This window comes from Notothenia coriiceps, unplaced genomic scaffold (assembly GCF_000735185.1).
Source record: "Notothenia coriiceps isolate Sejong01 unplaced genomic scaffold, NC01 NC01_scaffold00029195, whole genome shotgun sequence".
NCBI lineage: Eukaryota > Metazoa > Chordata > Actinopteri > Perciformes > Nototheniidae > Notothenia > Notothenia coriiceps.
Genome location: NW_011361896.1, coordinates 260,009 through 283,286, shown reverse-complemented (window position 1 = coordinate 283,286; position 23,278 = coordinate 260,009). Strand labels below are relative to the sequence as shown.

The 23,278-nt window shown below is 40.0% G+C and overlaps 1 protein-coding gene across 1 annotated transcript; it reads left to right on the top strand.

Annotated features, from left to right (window-relative positions):
• Window positions 1-7,030: 7,030 nt before the first annotated feature.
• On the top strand, window positions 7,031-23,278 carry chrna6 (cholinergic receptor, nicotinic, alpha 6). Its single transcript, XM_010786463.1, has 7 exons — window positions 7,031-7,220; window positions 17,808-17,947; window positions 18,035-18,079; window positions 18,166-18,275; window positions 18,375-18,582; window positions 20,034-21,047; window positions 22,140-23,278. Exons 1-7 carry the CDS (start codon window positions 7,163-7,165, stop codon window positions 22,263-22,265), a joined length of 1,701 nt encoding a protein of 566 aa, XP_010784765.1. The 5' UTR covers window positions 7,031-7,162; the 3' UTR covers window positions 22,266-23,278.

Below are 23,278 nucleotides of genomic sequence, written 5' to 3'. Positions count from 1 at the left end.
TATAGTAACCACAGTAAATAAGTTACTCAAGGTAAAGAACCAGACTGTGAACATCGTCCATTACCAGTGGAGGTCTTGCATTAACAATCGTACCTCTGTGAAAGTAGGAAAATAGTATCAACAAAATGTACTCAAAGTATTGAGTACTCATTCTGCAGAAAAAAGGGTGCTTATCAGTGTTTTTACTTTATATGGAATAACCTTATTGCTTAGTTTATGTGTGTGTTGCATTTTACAATTTAATTTAATTAAATGTCTTTATATACCATTGAGTAGTTTCAACCTATTCTAAAACATTCATCACATTTCTGCTGTAATGTTTGTCCCAGCTGATTTAAGAGTGGTTTTAAAGGGTTTATCTATAAGTGAACAATATTCTCAAACCATAAGGAACAATTAATTATCAATCAAATTTTTTTATTAAAATCCCCTGATTTAGAGATACATGACAATGACAGGAAATGTGTGAAAACAAAATCTGAAGTAATATCCAAAGCTGTCAGACAAATAGTTGAGTAAAACGTAAAGTATTTGTTTTTTTAAGCTATACCTCACATCTTTACTTATGTACGTGAGTCAATAGTTACATTTCAGCAATGCCAGCTACGTACAACTCTGTCTTCACTGACATGTTTCTATTCTTTTCCATTCTCTCCGTCGACCTGCTGTTATCAGAGTCTTGATCCTTCGCTGCAGCATGGGGACTGCAGCAGTTTGATCTGTTTCCTGTACAGCGCTGTAACCCTCCATCTTTCCCATTATGCTCCTCTAGGATTTATATCTGCCATTTCAGCTCTGTGGTCAATATTTATGAACTGCATTACTGCATTACAGGATGTGTAGCTGCTGTGCATTGGAGTCTAGGGGCCATCGATCCTTCCCGTTGAGCCTCTGAGCTGAGGGGATAGACTGTGGTCCTAACACTTTACAGGGTTTTAAACGGGCCTCGGAGGACATAAATATGTCCTCAGGTCTGCTGCCTGCTGACAGATCAGGGTGCCTGTTGCTGCTCGCTAGTGGTCAAAAGAGACAGTGCAGAGGAGCAGCCCTGTCACTTAGTTCCACAACAGACATTGCAATAAATACTCAGAATGTTTAAAGTATATTTTTGGAATAATCAGTTATATCACTTTTAGTGTGAATCCTATTTTGAACTTGTTTGTGGCATTTAGTCCATGCTTATGCGTTGAAGGCAAAGCCGTTAGATTTGAATCTAATAAGAAACTAAAAACCCTATTGTGAATTTTAACTACTGATTATTTAATGTAACAGCTTGATATCTAACCACTGAATGTACAGTACTTTACAAACCATCACTTTAAATGTATGCAATTTGAATTCCCCCCTTTAGGTTATAGCAAGTTATGCAATCTCCAAACTTTTATTCTGGGTCATACATTTGGATTTTCCAACCAATTTATTATCGTCTAGTTTGGTTTCTGAAATGCCTCAATCTTATTTTAGCAACCTGATATTTTGAGTTAACTTACATTTTCAGAGGGATATTATTGGACCATTATATGAGCAACTTGAAAAGTTTTCAAATTATTGTTGCTGTACTTTGCTTATATACAACATAGTATTTGTATAACATCATCATCTCCTGACTGAAATCTCTGAAGTTAATCAGATGCACATTTTAGGGCCAAAGAAAAGCTAGGTTTAATATTAAAGCCATCCAAACACATTTCAATTACATGAATGTGTTTCTAAGGAATACCAGATATCTTGTTAAATGCTGATAAGAGTCATAAAAGGGAAACAGATTACATTTCCCCCTCGGACACATGCCCAAAGACACAGATGAAGATTGCAAGGGCTATTAACAAAATGTTTCTACCACTTTTTAAATGGATTAAAAATAACTTAAAGCGATGACGAGTAGATCATCTGTGATGGCTGAAATACTTTCAGACAATCTTTCAGATATAATTTTTAGTAAAAACATGAGTGGACCAGATAAGCTTTTTGTGGCTGTTTGACCCCTCGGGCTGCAGTTAAAATGACGCTGCTGTAATCAGAGAACAAGAAGGACAGGAGAATAAATACATAAAGCAATGTTGCTGTTTTATACGATGCGTGTGTGTGTGTGTGTGTGTGTGTGTGTGTGTGTGTGTGTGTGTGTGTGTGTGTGTGTGAGAGAGTGGGAGGGTNNNNCATACGCATCATATGCAGGCATTCACAACTCTATCAGATATTATGTTTAGCTCATTCAGTTGCTAAAGAAGATTTGAAAGGTTTTCACCCTCGAAGCAAACTGTAACTTTGATCATTGTTGACAATAGAATTGTACATGTCGTGTCTCTAGGCAAGCAGCTATTACAGTATATCTGAAAGAGTGGGGCTCAGCCAGAGATGGTCTGATGAGATCTGAGCATACAGCTAGTTACTGTTCACTTTCAATAACATTATCTGGATGCAGTTGTTATAGCCAGTGTATTGTGGCTGTTCCATTGCATTTACTTGACAGCTATAGTTATTATATGATATATTTTAGACTTTCACGCACGCACGCACNAGCCCCTTGCTGCTAATTAAACTGACATTTCTCTGCACCATGTTTTTCCCGTGTGTGTGTGTGTGTGTGTGTGTGTGAGAGAGAGAGTGGGAGGGTTTGTGGGAAAAACATGGTGCAGAGAAATGTCAGTTTAATTAGCAGCAAGGGGCTTTAATCAGATAACTGTGATTTGAGCAGTGAAGGGGCTTTAATTAGTTGCTTTTGGCTGCAAAAGGCCACAGCATGACCAAGCTCTCTGCGTATAGTGGACACTGGATAAATGGAAAACAGGAAGTAAAAATCTCTGTGGTGTTAATGGGTCTGCTGGAGTGAGAAGGAGGAGGGAGGAGGAGGGAGACGAGGAGAAGAGGAGAGGAAGGCTGGGTAAATGCTGCAGGGTTGAGGGGGGGTCATTGAGGGTAGCGTGACAGTGCGATGTAGGAGGAAAGGGGATGCTCAGAGCTTTTTAAAAAGAGTTGTCGGCGAGTGGTTACAGTGGAAGGGTGGGATGAGGCGGAGCAGAAAGAAGAAGGGGATCATGGGAGGAAGACTAAGCAGTTTAGATTGGGTTAGAGGGTAAGGAACAAAAGGTGGAGAGGGGTCAAGAGCACACGTCCCCTCAGTTAGGACATTTGAGATTACATTTTAATCATATCGAAAATGTACACAGTGTCAGTCAAGTATTAATTACTTGAGATAAATGCATCAATTATAACTGTAAGAGGTTGTGTTTAATGTCAACGAACAAGATGCATCTCAAATCAATGCAGACTTTCTTTTATCATACCACACATTGATCTCTTCCTAATGCAAACCAAGTGCTATGAGTTTCCAACATGCACTCATGACAATAACATGGTTAATATAAGGCACATATTGTTTGGCAAGATTTGAGAGTATTAACTATTATGGTAACTTGCCAGAAATGTTAATTAACTGCTTGTTTATTTCCTCAGTATGTTAAAATAAGACGTACTCTTCTAAGCGTTGTGTTTAATCAAAAAATGTATTGGTTGTTGCAAATGAGTTGTATATAAATGTAATATCCAGGAGACAGGGTTGCACCAGCTATGGACTTGATGCTGTCTGGTGCTGGGCAGTCTGCACAGTCTGTTTATCAGAGCTCTTTCACTGAAGAAAGCTGTGGCTGATAACAAGGCTAAGGAGAGCAGTGATACTGAATCAAAACAGTGTTAGCAGTCAAACTGAAATGCAAAGCTCGTATTAATCGTATTAATGCAGCTTAGATTCAAGATGCAAAGGTTTTAATGTCATAATGCACATACATAAGCTATAGAAATGGCAATGACAATCGTATGACCAAAGCTCCTCCAACAATGCAAAATAGATATATAATAAAATACAAAAAAAAAGAAAAATTGGTGCAAGAAGTCTTAAATGTACCTATGATGGAAAAGAGGTGAACTTTATATCAAACAGTTAAGTGAATGTTAAATGTGCCAGACACAACATGTTCAATAATACAGGTTACTCCTCAGACCTGCTGCAACACTAGACTAGTGTGAGTGACAAGTAACACATTGATACTGTGACCAGAGAGAAAGAAGGAAAACAACAACAATGCACCTGATTTTAAGAAGAAAAGATTGAACACAATTGACCTCTGTTATCTTAAGGCCACCAACATATAATAGGACAAATCTAAACCAAAGTCAGGAAAATGTGTGATTTATAAAGACAGACAAAGTGATAAAGGAAGGTGGAAAGAAAGAAGGCAGAGAGAGAGAGAGAGAGATACCCACGCAGACTCATGAGAGAAACAGTGAACAAGGTTGATGTGGATAAGCCGGGACAGTCCTCTCTGACACACACTCTGTTAAAACACTTTTCCTTTTGCTCTGCATCAGGCCCTCAAGGTCCTTCTGCTTTGTATGAGCTGTCCCACCAGATGCCTGTTGTTATTTAACAGTGTGTCTACTAGGTGGTGGGCGAGACACGACAAAAGAAGGAGGGACAGAGAAGCAGCTGAATGAAGAAATAAAAAAGAGTGTGATGAAGAAGAAGGGAGAGTATTTTAGTCTGTTAGCTTGCTCTGCTAGATCACCAGCGGGCTGATTGTGACACTTCAGGGCAACAGCCTCCACCTGTGAAGCTGACTTTCATTATTTTATATCCCTGCTCAACCTAATAGTAAGTATTAAGTAAATGCACCATACACTTTACAGTCTTCAGATTGCTTCACAACTCCTTTTATGAATTCACATGTTTAGTTTTTATTGCATGTATAAGCAGTTCTAGTTATCATATCTCACTCCAATCATATGACTTGAACGCTCTTGCCTTGAGGAGGTTTGTAAATCCAGGTGAAGCCATTATCCAGTTTTACTTCCTTAATTAAATCGAAACTTATCACAAAGAGCTGCAGATAAGGAGCTGATGAGCAGAGGGACCAAAGCTTTTAAACCATCATAGCCAGGAGATCAGAAAATTACACATTTCTGCTATGTTTGTTCCCCTTAAAAACCCATTTTAATCTAAGTTAATTAAATATGACTGAAAAGACGGGTTATTACGGAACAATTAAAGTAGCATTCAGGCAAATGCACACTTTTAAAACCAACATTTAGTTATTTACAGGGAAATATATTCAAATAAACAACAAAGGTCACAGGTTGACCTTTTAGCTTGTAAGCTAACTCCATGGAGAAATACCTGCACATTTTTGTTTTTAAGTGTTAATTGTTACGAAGGCTTGTTTAAATGTCTGTCACTATCTTGTTGGCAGCTTCTTGGAGAAGAGGTAAAAGAAGAGCAACATTGTAATAGTGGGGGCATAAAATAAAAGTAACACAGTGTGAATAATAATAATCTGTTCCTCCATACTCCTTGCCTGTGGGTGGAGACTCTTCCTCAGCTTTTCTCAGCATCACTGAACCAAAACATCTGCAAATAGATTCACTGGCTCTGTCACACTGAAGCACATCAAGCAGCCAAAGTGCATCCCTGTTTTTCTGCTCTTCTGGTGACGCTCTCTAACTACATCACATCACTTCTGGAGCTTTTAACATTTCATGCTCAGCTGTGTATCTCTCCCTCCCTATTAGCTGTCCATATGCCGTTATCTTCATCCATCAAGCCCTCTCTGCATCCTTAGCTCCTATAAAACCTCTCTTTACACCCTTATACCTTACATTCCTCTTTCTTTTTGGTCTGTTTTCTTCTTTTGGATGTTGCTACCGGCCCATTAGAGACATTTAATCACCACAGCTTCCAGCCTTTGAGACTCAACATCAAGCTCGGTTGGCTTCACTAACCCAAACGACAAAACTAATTGAGCTTAAAATTGAGGACCAGGACGTCCACTTGTCTCTGGCCGTTTTGCTTCTGAGCCGGCAGCTGCTTACATGTAAGACACTTTGTACATGTATGTAGTTATTTGATACAGTAGCTGACTGCAGCAGGAAAAACAACATCTAACATGACAAAAGAGGTCATTAAATAAGAAAGCTATCTTTGTCTCTTTCTATTTAGTCTTACTCTTATAAAGCTATATAAAGATATATGTCAGCGCACGCCCACACAGATATATTTTTGTTAGTATGTATAAACTCCATGTTCTTTTTTTCGTGCCAGGTGAGAGGGTAAAGAAGAGTGACTGAGTAGACAAAAACATCTTATGATGCAGAAAACTAAAATAGGTATAGACACGCATATAGACATGCAGGTGAATTTGTTCCATATCGGCATAAAAACAGATTCATAAATTATTAACATAGAAATCAACTAAAAGCTATCTCTGTCCACCCTGTTATGTGTTGGATTAACAAAAGTAAGAAATACAACTTCAAACTAAAAGTGAAGCGCAGAGAGAAACTACATATACACATTGTTTCAGTAAATTAATTATAATGTTTACCTGTGACTGCAATTCTTTTTTTCAAGAATATATACAGTATGTAGTTGTCAGTCTGGACTTACATGCTCGACAGTGCAGTGTGCAGATATGCATTATGCTTAGCTTTCTGTTATTTGAATTGGGCAGACTCTGCATCCCTCAACACTCTATTATAGAGCAGCTAATGCTTTAAGCTGCCTGAGCATTGTTATGCATACAAAATCAATTAAGTGACTAAATAGGTCATTTACAGCTCAGCAGGGAAAATGTGTGATTATTGTGTGGGTGCTGCATCTTTCTCTAGAGCTGTATTGAGTAGATGTGAGGATAGGTCTTTGAGCTTGATTTACAGTATGTAGACCTACGCATTTTCAGAAAGTGTAAACTATCAGACAAGTGAAAATACAGTTACATTTGAATAATTTAAGGAAAAAGGATTGCAAAAAAACAAGGGTTCAAATAGACATTTTAGCAGTGGGACCCCTGGCGGTATAGCTATTTAAAAACGTTTCCTTATTCCAAATTTAACACCTGTGAGTCACCGTGAGTCAGGTCGCTAGGTTTGGCACTTTGGCTGAGTGGGTGGGTGAGAGTAACGCGGGGATGGAGGGAGGGGGAGGCGGGACGAGAGAAGTTGCTCATGTCGGCAGAGCGCACCGCGAGTCCAACCTCTCCACGCACCGGAGCGCAAAGACAACATGATGCTTGAATCTTAGACTACTCAGACGTTTGTAGTGGGTTACTGACCAGACTTCAACTCTAAGTATCTTCTTTATCTGCATAAAGAACCGTCAAGGGCCGATGTATCGATGAATTTCCTCGGGAAACTAACAAGCGTCCTCCTGCTGGTGCTCCTCGCAGCTCAAGGTAAGAGACACTGCGCCGTAACTCGGTGCTGAGCTCGAAAAAAGTATCATTATACTCCTTACTTTATGACTAGGATGTGAATGGTCAGTGAACTTTCTTGATATATTACTTTTTAGTGGTCATAAACCAAAATCCCACCTCGAGCTATACCTCCCTTAGTGCGCGTTTTAGTTCAAATCCGTAGCCTACAAACAAACCAAAGCATGCAGTTATATCAAAGCAGCTAAAACGATTAGTAAATCGGGAAAAGTGATGTTTAAACGACATTAGAGAGAGATAATGACACATGCACACATGTTTTATAGCTGCAACTGCGGTTAAAGCGAAATGCTCATCATACTTCAATTATTCAGTCTCTGAACGCCCAGAAGCAAATCAAGAGCTTATCTGAAAATAGTCTCCCCCCACATTTCAATGTGTGCGTCCTGCTGGCTGGCATATGCCTCATACCTAAGAAGAACGGAGACAACGTTTTCCATTCTGAGTATTCGTGCTCACTTCATAACAAACCCCACGTGCCTGTGCATTATAATATCTTGTATTCTCCAGAAATGTGTGGAGTCACTGTCTCATCTCATGGGAGGGTCTCAGGTCATAGTTTCCTTTGGAGATAATGATCTGTAATCGTGTCATAACTCATTACATCGTATGCACCTCATCCCCCCGAGCTACTGAGAGGCAGCCATCCATGCACAAAACGAGCCAATGCATGGATGATACGTTTCTCCAGCAGCTGCAGCTCAATGACTGTCAATGTAGATTTCACCCATTGGTCCTCTAGAGGTGGATGGCTGTGCGCTGCCTCAGAGCTCAGGGTCATGGTTAGGTACAGCTGTACGGGTTCATTTACGTGCTTTAGGGCATTTCTTTAGGTGGAAAGCTGCCAGTGAAGGACAAAACCACTCATAGATCCGGATGCTACAGCCATAACTTAAATGCGAGACCCATTTCCTCTGTGTTTTGATTTAATGTCTGTAGTGACATTAAATCACAGCCGGATCACTCTGCAAGGTTGTCTGTGGTTTGTTTTGCTCTTTGGGAGATCCATTTCTTTCTTTTACTTTTATTTTCAAATCCGTTCTACACATACTTTTTACTTTCTTACTTCTCTGGTTCGTGTAAGGCTGCCAGACTCCTTTGTGCTTTAAAAACAAAATGTTGAAATAGGGTCCTTGAGTGACTCCCAGGGGACCCAGAGCAGAACAAAGATGAGATAAATGCTTTAATGCTGCTTTCACAAGGAACAGAAAGGGTATTTTAATCTTGAATTTCATCTCGTTGCGACTAGATGCAGGTTTCTTGGGAGGGTGTCCTTATCGATGGTAACATTACATTACACTTGTTAGATTCTTTTATCCAAAGCGACCTACATACTCAATACTGTGGACAATCCCTACAGGAGCAATTTGGGGTGAAGTGTCTTGCCCAGGGACACAATGACTTGCTGACTGCAGTGGGGTTTGAACCCCCCAACACCAACGCAAAACCCACTGCACCACACGCCTCCCATAATGGGTGTCTATCTGAGAATAACATAACTTGCTTTAAAATTGCTTCAAAAGACTTTTGTTTGGCAGCATCTTTGTTCCAAGTGTTAACTGATGTTTTTGTGTCTAAATGTTAATCAGTCTGTCAGTCATAGTTTTTTCAGTTCCTGAATTTTGAGTTTATTCTGCCCACAAAGGCAGACAGCCAGAACAAAAGAAGATGTTTGACATTTGCCTTTGGTCACTTCAAAAAAAGGTTAGCAATTCCAGCTTGCTTGAGCCCTTAAGCTTAATTTGATCATTTCAGTCTAATTCAAAGGATGTAAACAATTTCCTTTTAGCTAGGTGTCTGCCTTTTTTCTTCTTTCTAATATTTATATCAACATAACTTCAATAAATCGACCTACAGTTTAAGGGTTAAAGGTAGCTTAACTTAATTTTGTTTACATTTAAATTCTTCTATAAAGTCAAAAGCTGGGAAAGCAGGTTAGCAAAGAGTAAGCACACTGAATTGTGTGTTCATTAGATTATTGTTTTCTGATTAGATGAATAAAATCAGGTTAGGTAATCTTTGTTTTTAGCTCTAGTTAGGCTGGCTGTGACCACTTAACCAGCAAGCTTTTAGGCATGTAGTACGTGAGCTGTTAAAAGGTCAAATTCACATCTTAACTTAATTCCTCACTAAGAGTTTAGTTACTCTGTTTTGACTTTTTAAGGCTGCACACAGTATATTACACTATTGTCTTGGTTTATTTACCAGTGGTGGATAAAGCTCATTCTACAAGGCAAGGCACGTTTATTTATATAGCACCTTTCAGCACGCAACAATTCAAAGTGCTTTACAAAATAAAATACAAGACGTTTAAGAATAAATACAGCAGAAACACATTATATAATGGCATTTTACAACAGGCATTTAAAAAGCAAAGATAATCAATTAAACACAACAGTTATACAATACATGAATAAAAGGCATACTGCAGTGCGCATATGATCAGCTCAATTAAAAGCAGCGGCAAAAATATATGTTTTCAGTCTCGATTTGAAAATACTAAGAGTCTCTGCAGATGTGCATGTTTCGGGCAGTTTGTTCCAGATTGTCGGGGCATGTTTTGTTCTTACTCTCGGAACCGAGAGCAGACCCGTCCCAGAAGGCCTGAGACACCTTGATGGTTCATAATTATGCAGGAGATTAATATACTTTGGCCTAAACCATTTTGTGATTTAAAAACTAGCAATAGTACTTTAAAATCAAGTATTTGCCCGACTGGAAGCCAGTGTAAAGATTTCAGAACCGGACTGATGTGATCCACTCTTTTAATGTTAGTGAGGACTCGAGCAGCAGCGTTCTGAATCAGCTGCAGCTTTCTGATAAAAATGTTTGTCAGCCCTGTGAATACACTATTGCAGTAGTCGAGTCTACTGAAGATAAAAGCAAAGCTTTTCTAAATCCTGTTGTGACATTAGCTTTTTAATCCTAGATATGTTCTTCAGGTGATAGTATGCAGACCTAATAACTGTTGTGATGTGACTGTTGAAATTCAGGTCCAGTCCATCACTACACCTAGATTGCTTGCTTCATTAGTTGTTTTGTAGTCTACTGACTGAAGATCTACGATACAAGTCTTTTTCGGTTGGTTCCATTCAACACAGTGTGCTTTTAACAAAATGTGGTAGGGTAATTATTCTGGCTATAGGTTGAAGCCCTGCCATGTTATCAAAAACTTCAAAGCCCTGAGTGCAGCAGTGAGTTTGTCCCAGATGTGGTACCACGAGTCCTCCCGTGGGAGCAGCACTAAGTGCCTTCGTGTTGTTACGCTCCGGTCGACATGCGAAAGACAGTGGCTTCACACATCCTGTAACCTGATGCAGACTCAGTGTTGAGGGGAAAGGGATGCCACTCTCCGTCATGCTCTTCAGTTGGGGTGATTTGCTACAGCCGACTGCTTTGTAGCTTCGCCCTTGAACCTGGCACATTTAAAAAGGAACAAGAAAGCGGTGCTGAAAAGCGATGGCAGTGTCAATACCCTCCTCAGTAGAACATCATTTGCTCAAGTGAAAGGAAATCTGCTCAGTCCTGGCTTGTTAGAGATAGTTCACTTGGCCTTTGGAGGTAAACCCCCAGAAAATGAAAGGATTTTGCCCTAACCTTCCTCAATCCTCCGCTCCCTCATCCTTCCCTCAATCCCCTATTGGCTGTGTGGGCTTTTTTTATGATTCTGTACAGGGGCTGTGTATGCAGATAAGTGGCTGGAAAACACACACACTCACACACACACACACACACACACACACACACACACACACACACACACACACACACACACACACACACACACACACACACACACACACACACACAACACACACACACACACACAACACAACACACACTCACATTGGCCGACAGCCAGGCTAAGACAGGTATTGTCCATGCCAGACAGAGGCATTGGCTTGTATTGTTTGCTGGCAGACCATCCTGCTTTTTAGGCTGCGATGACTGAGTTCACGCTTTAGGATGGAGAGAGAGAGAGAGAGAGAGAGAGAGAGAGAGAGAGAGAGAGAGAGAGAGACAACAGATGCTTCAGATGGAGGACGGTCTGGCTAATCACACTCCCAGGTCACTGCCTCACATATCATGGCACAAGTTGCCCAAAATATGTTTTAGCTTCTTTATTGGTGTGTTTGGCTGTAGCTCAGAAGGGTTACCCTAATTGGGACTGGGCTAAAGAATGTTTACCGAGCTGAGTTGTAGCATGTATTAAAAAACAGATAAACTATATGCTTCATTCTGAGTCCACAGACATCGATGTAGAATTGAACTATGACGTTTCTGCTGCCTACGTTTTTCACTTTACCCAGAAAAATAACTACAGCTACCCAGTCATATGATCTACTGTGTCCTTCATCTCAATACTTTCCCACTACTCAGTGCTTGAATCTGTCTGTGAAGGAGGGTCAGGTCAAGAGAAGATCATTTTATTACACCTAATTCTTGTAGGGCAGTTGAGTGGGTCAGAAAGCTTTTTAAATGATTTCTGGTTACTTGAACTAGAAGAAAAAACTAGTTCTCTGTGCAGCAGCATCACTTCACATCCAAGAGACTATTTTTATCCCGGATAATTTTCCCTTAATCTTACATGTGATGTGGTTTATTTTATGAAACCTGAGTAACTACTGTATACGGTTGGGTGTTAGACTTGTGTGGTAGGAAAGACATTTTTTCGCAATAGTTTGAAACCCCAAACTGATTCACTCAATGCTGCTGGCATGCATGATCAACAGGCAGCAGAATTTCTCAATTAGTTGGAACTGCTGCGCGATAAAACCACCACGACCTACTAGGGCTGCTCGATTATTGCAAAAATCATAATCTCGATTATTTTGGTCAATAATTGATATCACGATTATTAAAAATGATTATCCATTTACTTTTAAAACATCCATTTATTGAAAACAATTTTTTAACAGTATGTTTTTAACAGTCGATTACCCTTAACTTTAAGTATAATTCAACTGAAATACCAATAAAAAAAAAATGTTTTTAAATAAATAATCGTTTTATTTCGATGATGTTGTTTTCATAATCGTTTCAAGCCAAAGACTTAATTGCGATTTCAAATACGATTTAATTGAGCAGCCCCATGACCTCCCACTCCAGACACAGCTCCCAAACTGTATTTCTGCAGCAGTGCGGCTGTTTTCAGCTCCGGCTGCAATAAGAGCCCAGATAAATGTGACAGACTGTAGCTACCTTTTATTCTTAAACTTTTGGTAAACCCTGCTGTAAATGCTGATAATGGCTCACATTGAAAATCATGCTCTGTTATTCTCATTTTAAGTAACATATTGTTGAGGGTAGTATTGAGTTGTATCTCCTTAAGGAGCTCTCCCCTTTGTTTCCCTCCCTTCTAAGTGTTTCACTGGCTGTCTATCTGCTCACTTCATTCATCAGTATTGTGGATACATTCACTGGATGAGTTCAAGTGACATAAAAAGAGTCTGTATTTGTTGTCCTTGTTTATCACATTTCTATTTTTGGTGTCTGTGTTTACTCTTTGCAAAAGCTATAAGCATCTCTTTTGTAAGGACATGAACATCCCTTTGCTGTAAAGACAATATTTTGTTTTGTTTCATGTTTCGTTTTGTGTTTTTCTCTTTTGGTTCCCAACGCTCCTAGCCTGTCAAGTACAAGTGTGTAATTGAGGAATTGTTATCTTTTAAAAGTGACTTTACTTACAATACGCAGCAATACAAGCAGAACATCTGACCTCAAAACTCGCACATCTTCTTCCCATCATGAAAGCATGGATGCAAAGGGCCATTGAATTACACGCATCAGTGAAAACAAATCATATGCTGTTCAGAGAGAGTTAATCAAAGGTGAGCGGACATACTGTACATACATAGTAACATGTGTGTCCACACAGGCGCACAAACAGTTTCATATATACGCGAGCCCTGATACATGGAGACACACATTGAAAAACATGAACCATTTTCTTCATGGGATGGTCACAGCACACTCAATGATCACTGTGATGTCACAGTCGGGCCATCAGAAACCCTGGAGAGCAAAGAAACGCTATCTACTTCTCTGTGCTGCTTGCTGTCACTTTCCTATCTCTTCTCTCCGCTGTTCCTCTCTCTCTCTTTGTATCTCTTTTCCACTCACACTCACACACACTGTCAGCAGTGTATTATTGGAGGGTAATTAGTGTCCACCACTCGCTCCCAGGCTCATCCCGTTAAGCACATGCCTGATCAAAGAGCCCCCACAGGCCACAGCTTTCTGCAGCTTTAGGCTCCTGTAGCCACGAGAGACAGGGACAGAGTCGCTGGTTGCCTTGCTAATTCTAAATCAATGTGGTTATTTAAGGGTGAAATGCATGTCTGCTTGACTTGACTTCATCCACGTCAGAACGAAGCCTCATCACTTTGGTAGCAAGTCACAAAAAGACGGGATGGAAAAAAGAACGCCTGGTAAAATGAAGCGCATCTGTCGAGCTGATTTAATGTGATGTTCATCATCAGAGGCGAAGACAGTTCTGTCCACAGTGATTAACAACTCTATTCTGAAGCTTGAGACAAGTTAATTGATCCAAGAAAAGACATTTGGTTGGTAGCTAGCAGCGTGGCTCAACAGGAGGGAAATCAGTGTTTATTGATTCCTCACTTTTGCCCATTTCTAAAATGTAAACTACTAGGAATTTGCTTTTTTTCTTTGCTTTTTTTTTGGATACAGGTATTAATTATGCCAAGATAATAATAATAATAATCTTTATTTGTTTAGCACCTTTCATACAACAAGTGCAGTCCAAAGTGCTTCACATAGACATTGCACAGAAAATGTATATATCACACAGAATACAGACCAGTAAAAGACATAAAAACAAACTAAAAATTGCATAGAGTAGACATATATAAAAAAATAAAATTAGATTAAAGGTAAAACAATACAATTGTGCATTAAAAGGAGAATAGTGCAAATTCAACACACAATCAGGTGACAGGTTAAAATCAGGTTAAAAAAATGATATATAAAGTCTATGGTTAAAATGCATCGCAATGCATTTAGAAAGTGCAGCATAGAGCAGGAGTCGTCTTCCTAAAAGGCTAACTTATACAAATGTGTTTTGAGTTTCTTTTTTTTAAACTTCCACCGAGCTGGCTTCCCTGATGTCTACAGGTATTTTGTTCCATTGCTTTGGGGCATAGTTAGAAGATAAAGACGATTTATCCTAATGACTTTGTTGAACTAGCTAATAAACAGGATTGCCATACCCCCTTCAGAATAAATTGTAATAGTTGAAGTTATTCCTTAACCTTTAATTTAGCTACTTTTCATGTCAAAATTCCTCTTCATTTCATTTGTATTACTTTTAATTATTACCAAACACCTGTAAAACTAATGACATCATCGACATCTGCATTTTTATCTACTGCAAATGTGAGCATATTAACACTTTAAACTAAGATGTTGAACATGTTCAACAGTACATGCTTAAACTCGGTATGTTAGCATTGCCATAATAGCGTGTTCGCATACTAACACTAGTGTTTGGCTCAACGCAACACAGTGCCCATTAACTTTAAGGTTAATTACGCAGTCACTGCCTTGTATTTTCACACCTAAACTTATAAAGGCTCCATGTGCCACACAAGTTACATCCTTGCATTCAATGCCAAGAGAGTGTGTGTGCTTAAAATCATGTGAGGTGAAAGGGCAAAGGTTATAATGAACTTCCTTTTTAAATTAAGTCTCTTCTTTGGAGGAACAAAGTAGGGAATTAGAGGAGTGACTGCCAACAGAGAAAAAAATATTGGCTTAATTTTTTCTGGCCTTAGTGAACAAAAGGTCCAATTAATTGACTGATTATAATTGCCCTGGTTTCCCCTCAGCCAATTAGAGGCTTAGACAACTTTATATGAGTGCAGCGAATCGCAGAGTAGCGGGGAGTTTTCAAGGCAGGTACCAAGAGCTGAAATTACACAAGCGTCTCAGGAGAGAAGCCTTTTCATTAAGCTTTAAAACTCAACTCCATGTTACTGACCTCAGAAAACTTCTTGAGAGTTTTGAAGCCACTAAAGTAAAATGCAAATGCCTACCCGTAGAGAATTAGATCTGACAGGTCATTCATTTTTAGTCAGTTCACTTCTTATATTAATCCTGCCTGTTACTAAAGTAAGATAACAATCCCCAAATTGTTCATGCTACATTATCTTCATCATGATGGGGAGACTGATCGTGATGGTGAAAGAAAGCTATGCAGTGAAAATGTTTGAGGGAATAAACATGATGAGGGAAAAAGCTGTGCGGCCTGATTTCCATTTACCTCTGCGCCTTGATGAATAACTTATGCCTCGGCTGGTATGCACCCTGCAGTGTCTGAACTCCAAATATGAAGTAATAATAATTTAAATGTAGGTGCATGTGTAATATATGATACATCAGGTGAGTGAGTTTTAGTGCCCTGACTAAATATTGTCCGGACTGTGTTAAGTCAGTGTTTTATCTGCACCAGATGTTGCGATTGTGTAAGTGTTGTGGGTGTTTTTGAATTTTAAGCTGTAAAATGAGTCTACCCCTGAGCTGTGTTGGTCCCCTGTGAGGTAGATAAAAATGGTTGTTAAAATCAGTCAACTGTAAAAAATAAAGTGTGTTCACTGCATTTCCATATCAATGCTATACAGTACATGTTTTAGATTCAGACTGCTCTTAAAATAAACTAACAAGGGATACACTTTAATTACATTTTTATTTCCCCAGACCGGGCAAGTGTGATTTTGTAAACATGAGCAAATGAACGAAGTCTCTTAAAATGAGAAACCAGACAGACGGTGTTCTGAGTTGTCTGCAAGATATTCATCTATGTGTATTCCCAATGGCAATACATGGACCAACAGCTTTATGACTTCACTGTATGGAAACTTATTATTACATATTTGTTTAAGTATATAGGTTTTTCAAAAAAGTCACATCTTACTGGAAGTCCATTTTTATAGAGTGCGTGGGTTTAGTGTCTTATGACAATGGAATACATATTACCAATAGTACATTACTCGTAGTAAAGTCCAGAAATGCTATCTTTAGTCACAGGAAAAACATTGGAGGGTAAGGTTTTGAACCATCTTTTAAAGCGTTAACTGACCTGTGCAGAGAGAAAGTTTCCCATTAAAGGAGCATGTTTTATTTAGTTGTTGCAAAGGAAGAAAACCTTTTCACTGAATGTGGCTGTGTGTGTCTAAATGGTCTGTGACCCATTTGTTCTTTTGCTAAAACACACTCTCTGCCTTATCTGAGATGGTTCACATGGCTCTGAAAGCGCAGTTTGATGGTTTGGGAATGTGTTGAATAGTGTCTGCGTCCCTTCATAGATTTGAAAGCTGTGATCTGAGTGTTTGGCCTCCGTCTTTAACAAACAAACCACTCAGCTGGAAATCCAACAGCATACAGTTGGACAGACGATGTTTGAAGGGCGGACATGGAAATGCCAAACTTACCAGTCACTCAGAATAAACACCTAACAGAGAAAGGAGGCTATTCAAGAATTCAAATCAAACAAAGAGGAACATGAAATATTGGATGAACACAGAGAAACTGAAAGGAAGATAAAATATCTTCTATGATAACATACTGAATAGAGTTGGTGTTGCTGATTTTATGCTGGTGGAGGGGGAGAGCGCGTGCTGTCCCAAGTGAGGAAACGTTTTCTGCTCGGACAGGCGTGGGTCAACCGTCAATGTGCCATCTCAGGCACCTGTGTTACTAGAGGCAGTTTTCCACACATGACCTTCAAAACTGCCTTATCAAGCCTCCAAACCACTTCTTCAGACACACACTGGCCATTGGCCCACCTTTTTGTTTAGCTATAAGTAACTCGTGTTTGGAGATTTTGTAAAAGCTTGCAGGCTTTGTCGTTCTTCTGCAAACAGGCAGTAAAAACACCTCTCAAAATACCCTTTGAATCGCAGCCCTCAGTCCATTCAGAACAAAGAGCTTTGATTAAACAGTTAAAGGGTTGTTTCATCTAAATCAAACTTAAATATTTGTTCCATTTCCCCACAACCCACAGTGGTATCTAGATGCAGCTTCATACAGTATGCCTAGGACCTCCACTACCACTGTGTTGTTGCTTAGTGTGTCTGCGGTAGCTACAAAGTGATATGAACAGGGCAACAAGTTAAAAACACATCTTTACATCCGTTAACAGAGTATCTAGAATTGCAAAAAATATTTTATAAATAATGTATATGTAAGCAAGTGCGTATAAAGTGTATGAACAAACTGACCTTAACATCACTTAGAAACATTGATTTTTCAAATATCACTAAATACTCCTTTAAATTAAACGTCTTATTGAAAGAAGTCTGTGCCTTTTTTAATATGCTGTAATTGAGCACAGTCTGAGATATTTTGTAGTTAGCATCTGGTGCCATAAGAGAACTAAAAGTTAAGTAACTTCTGCATTTGATTGATGAACCCCGTTAACATTTTTCCCTTCTCTCATTGTCTCTAAACATCCAAGGTATGTAGGGGTTTCAAAATCAAAGCCATATATTTAGTGGTTTAACTCTGTTTTCTCATTTCTTTCATTAGGCTGTTTTTCATCTAAGGGGGAGGACAGATTATTTCGGAGATTGTTCAGGAGGTACAACCAGTTCATCCGACCAGTGGAGAATGTATCTGATCCAGTCACCGTGGAGTTTGAGGTCTCCATGTCCCAGCTGGTCAAAGTGGTAAGAGTAAAGAATAAACTCTTGGTTTCTCACTTTAAAAACTTCAAATGTTCTCTTGTTAGCAATTCTCCCTTTATGTTTAAACAGGATGAGGTGAATCAGATTATGGAGACCAATCTGTGGCTGAGACATGTGAGTAATATTTATCCTTTGTGTGACATCATTACTGATATATTACATAATGTTTTTACTCATGCTACATTGTGTTGGTCTTTTAGGTCTGGAACGACTACAAGCTGAAATGGGCCCCTATTGAGTACGATGGGATTGAGTTCATACGAGTTCCATCCAATAAAATTTGGAGGCCAGATATTGTTTTGTATAACAAGTAAGTTTGAGTGTATTTATCCATGCTCTACATCTTCTGACCTTTTCTGTTAAATGTTGTAATGGCCTCTAAGTGAAATGACATTTACATCTCTCAAAGTGCTGTAGGTGACTTTCTTGTGGAAGACAAGACCAAGGCTCTGCTGAAGTTTGATGGCACCATCACCTGGGTTCCTCCAGCTATTTTTAAATCCTCCTGCCCCATGGACATCACCTACTTCCCCTTTGACTACCAGAACTGCTCCATGAAGTTTGGCTCCTGGACATACGACAAGGCCAAGATCGACCTGGTGCTGATTGGCTCAAAGGTTAGTGACAGGGGACAGATCAGGGCCATTTATGTTCTACATGGCATGTTTATAACACAATGCGCTTTGCTTTTGTGAGGACTCAAAGACATTAAAAGGTAGATTTCAGTACTGAGTCACACCTACGCTTTTATCTGCTCATATGATCTAGTGAGACAAAATGGGAACAACTTCTATCAAATCCTTTCACTTTAATGCCAAAATATATTAACCAGTTAAGCCCCATGCCCCCGGTACCTGAATGTGTCATACCCACTTAACGGGAAGAAACTCAGCTATCAGACAATATTAACCATTTTTAGCAAAACATAAGGATAATAACAAAGGCTCTGAATTAGCCCTGAGCGAAAAAATGCTAATGCAGTTAGCACAGAACTCAAGGTAAAATACCCTTATTACTTATCGGATCTGCACAACGAAGATATCGATTAGCAAGCTGAGATTCCACAGATTCCAGACATATAAGTATCATCACTGAGCGATCAGAACTTGCGACAGGGGAAGCAAAAACAGACATCACAACACGTAGCTTCACGGAGGAAACACGGAGATATTCTTACCTTAGCTGTTGTTCTGATCAAAAGTTGTGTTCAATGGCATCAAAACGATAAAAATGCTGCTGAAGGTTAATCCAATGGTTAATCCAACGTGTCTGTGTCGCTTCACAGACACATGATTACTGATAATCCATCTTCATATTTACTAGTTTGAGAATAGGTTTCAGTTTTCAGAGCGTAACATAGCTTTCGACTGCGTGTACGTCACACTCACTCCTCAATGGTAACTTGTGTGTGTATGTGGAACTTCCCCTTCGATTCTATGGCTCTAACAGTTCAAAAGAGATGTCAATGACCAAAATTGAACAATGGGTTCCAGAGGAATGGCAAATCCACCCAAATGACCCCAAAGGTGGGTTCTTTTTTGCTAAACCTCTCTAAAAAAGTCAAATGTCACTTGTTTTGCATCAATCTTGATACAGGGTACTTATTATATGTTATATATCATTCATCATTCAATGGTGGTTTTCACTATAAGTAATGTTTTTCTTTTGGACGGACACAATAATTTACATTTTGTTACTGTGTTCAATCTGAATTTACTTTCAAATAAAAAAATGCTATATTGATTCTGACTGCTCTACATCCATCTCACAGGTTTGTCGTTGCTTTGAGAAAAAAGATTATTAATGTACCCCTTTTAGAAGTGAAGATATGGTCATTTGTTCTGGGAATGTCATTTTCGAGCCTGAGGCATGAAAAACAGGCTCGGGGCTTAACTGGTTTTAAGAGAGATGTTATAATTTCTAGACCCCTTTTGAATATTTGTGCTTTCCACTTCTTATGTCTTTTTAAACTGATTTCTTGTAGTCTTGAAAAAACTAAAATCTTTGTTTTTAAAATGTAGTTTTCCTCCAAATATCTGCCATTCACATCCCATTTGCATTTCCTCAGGTCAACTTGAAAGACTTCTGGGAAAGTGGAGAGTGGGAGATCATCGACGCTCCGGGATACAAACATGACATCAAGTACAACTGCTGCGAGGAGATCTACCCGGACATCACCTACTCCTTCTACATCCGCCGCCTGCCTCTCTTCTACACCATCAACCTGATCATCCCCTGCCTCCTCATCTCCTTCCTCACGGTGCTGGTCTTCTACCTCCCGTCTGACTGCGGCGAGAAGGTCACCCTCTGCATCTCCGTCCTCCTCTCCCTCACTGTGTTCCTGCTCGTCATCACCGAGACCATCCCTTCCACGTCCCTCGTCATCCCTCTGATCGGCGAGTACCTCCTCTTCACCATGATTTTTGTCACGCTCAGCATCGTCATCACTGTCTTTGTGCTGAACGTCCACTACCGCACCCCCATGACTCACACGATGCCGGACTGGGTGAGGTCCGTGTTCCTCGGGGTGTTGCCCAGGGTGATGCTGATGAGGAGGCCAATCGACCAGGGCTGCTCCACCACTGCCAATATTGCGGTAACAGGAGGAGGAAGGAAGAAGAGAAAGACCAGCATAGGAAGTGGTTCAGGAAGTGTTATTATTGGCGGTATAACTGGGGGTGTAGCGTTTCCACCAACAGATGTTGGGGCAGGAGGCGGGGCTGCATCAGCGAGTGCTTCAATGAACTGTGTGGAGTATGGCGAGGTTAACCGAGACAAGAACCGGGACATTAACAGGAGATGTCCCTACAGAGGCAAGGAGGTACCGACTCCTGTCCCTCCCCCGATGGTGCCGTCACCTCCTCCTCCCCCTCCTCCTCCTCCACCTCCCCCGTCCTCACAGGCGACCCCGACCCAGGCACCCAAGGAGTCGGAGATACCCAAGGTGCCGAGGCCAGTCAAAGCCCCTTCACCTATCAGCGCTGTCGTTGCCTTCTCCGTGGTGTCGCCAGAGATCAAGCAGGCCATAGAGAGCGTGAAGTACATCGCAGAGAACATGAGGACTCGCAACAAAGCCAAAGAGGTACGAAAGCAAGCTTGAGTTTACGGTGCTGAGTATGACTTATGTTGCGGCAGAGGTCTAATAACCTTGATCAAATGTATCTACAAAAGCATTAAAATATACTGATTGTGTGAATGATAAATCTGTAGATTGGTAGTGTTTGCAAGTGACTGTGTGAATATGTGGTGGTGTGTAGGGTACATTTAAGATAAACAATTCAGAACAAGGAAGGTGTGGTGCAGAGGTTAGGGCAGAGTATGTATTCACCCAGAGGCCTAGATGACTAACTACAACTTGTCCTAATGCCAAAAAAGAATTTGCTAACCTTGAGTTTTTTCCCAACATTGGGGAAAGCACACATGTAGTCCCCAGAATGTACAATACACACACATATATAAACATATGATAACAGAGCTTTACTGTGTATGTGTTATCTCTGCAGCATTGTGTATTTCTACCTAGCTAAAGGAAAGAGTGTAGAAAAGCATTTCCCTGTGCTATAAAGGGAGTGTAAAGCGGCTTGTTTGTTGCAGATGGATGGCTTTGCGTACGCTTCCTGCACACTCTGCATGGCCCTGATATGTTTGTTGCTTCAGCTCCATCTTTTCTTAGCAAAGCTGGGATCTTTCTTTTATGCATGCTGAATAGCCTCCTCTATAGGACACAATGGCATTATGGTCAGGGCAGCCATCATCCTATTGTCCACACCTGGCTGATAGAAGAATACTATCACACACACACACACACACACACACACACACACACACACACACACACACACACACTCACACACACACACGGCTGTATTGTTGATACAGTGACATCACAGCATGGTAGAGCACGATAAAAGATAATAGAAATCATATTAGCCTGAAAACACAACTCTTTTTACGTATTCCATGACCAAAAAGGAGGAGGGAGAATAACTCAATCTTATTTTACCCTCACCCAAAACAAATATACGATGGAGAAAGATGGTATGACAGACATTTCATAATTACAATTAAGCAGATTTTTCAGAAGCATAGTGGAATTCAATAATATAATATATTTGTGATATTTTGTACTTTTTCTACTTACTTGCTAACATATTTGTTTCCTTATTCTCCTCAGGTGGAGGACGACTGGAAGTACGTCGCCATGGTCATCGACAGGATCTTCCTGTGGGTTTTTGTGACAGTGTGTATTCTGGGAACAGTGGGACTCTTCCTCCAGCCGCTCATCAGCTTCTTTCAATGAGACACTCGTCTTTGCCCCTTTTCTCTCTCTCTCTCTCTCTCCCTCTCTTTTTGTCTACTTCAGTCTATCTCTGTGCCCCACTTGAAATACTTTGGGAATAATCCCTCCTGCAGCTCTTTCAAATCAAACACTGAACTGTCTTCTTTTTCATTTTGCGGCGTTTTGTCCCTCCATGCTTTCCTCTGGGAGTCCAAAATCAGCCATCACTTCTAGCTCTCAGCTGTTTCCTCACATGACTTACCCTGATTTCCCCATCACATCTTTGTCTTGCCCTCTCAATGGGCCGGCAATTCTGTTATTCAGTCTCTTCTCCACAGTTTTTTCTTCTGACATGATTATCACATCTGCGCCCCTCTCCGATTTTCTCCTCTTCGGTGCCATCATTTTGACCTGCAACTGCCTACAGTTTATTTCTTCAGTAGTCTCCTGTCTCCACTTTCGTCCAATCTTCTATGCATTTCTATTGTGTGTATTTGACTGAGATTTCCACTCAGTCATTGTACAGTCTTATACAGTATGTTTAACAATGTCAGGTCTTAATGAAATACAATGTTATTATAATTGCTTTAGAATAACCTATAAACATACGCATCGCTGAGAAAGAAGAACCTGAATACCTTTGTGAGTTTCACTGTAGGATTTTAAGATGTGCATTAATGACGAGACACTGATGAGAAATGTGGTACAATATGTCTATAATTAAAGTGAAAGACAAATCCTGATAGCGGTAATAATATGTTGTGATATGAAGGTCATTCGATGGCTGGCACTTTTTCTTCAGGATTTTCTTTTTCTGTTGTCTTCTGTGTTTTCCTTTAAATACATTTGTAAAATACAAAGGAGTTATGCATGGCTCCTGAGAAGGATGCTGGCTGTAGAAACTGTTTGTGTTATCCACATGTGCTCACACTAAGTATTATAATGCATCACACATTAATTCACACCTTCACTGCAATCTGTATAGAAACACGTTGAACTGCACAATGTAGATTAAAATTGTAAAAATATATAAA

Coding starts and splice junctions, on each gene's coding strand:
- chrna6 (XM_010786463.1), top strand. CDS start 7,163: ATGAATTTCCTCGGGAAACTAACAAGCGTCCTCCTGCTGGTGCTCCTC. Junction 7,221..17,807: donor GGTGCTCCTCGCAGCTCAAG/GTAAGAGACACT, acceptor TTCTTTCATTAG/GCTGTTTTTCATCTAAGGGG. Junction 17,948..18,034: donor TGTCCCAGCTGGTCAAAGTG/GTAAGAGTAAAG, acceptor ATGTTTAAACAG/GATGAGGTGAATCAGATTAT.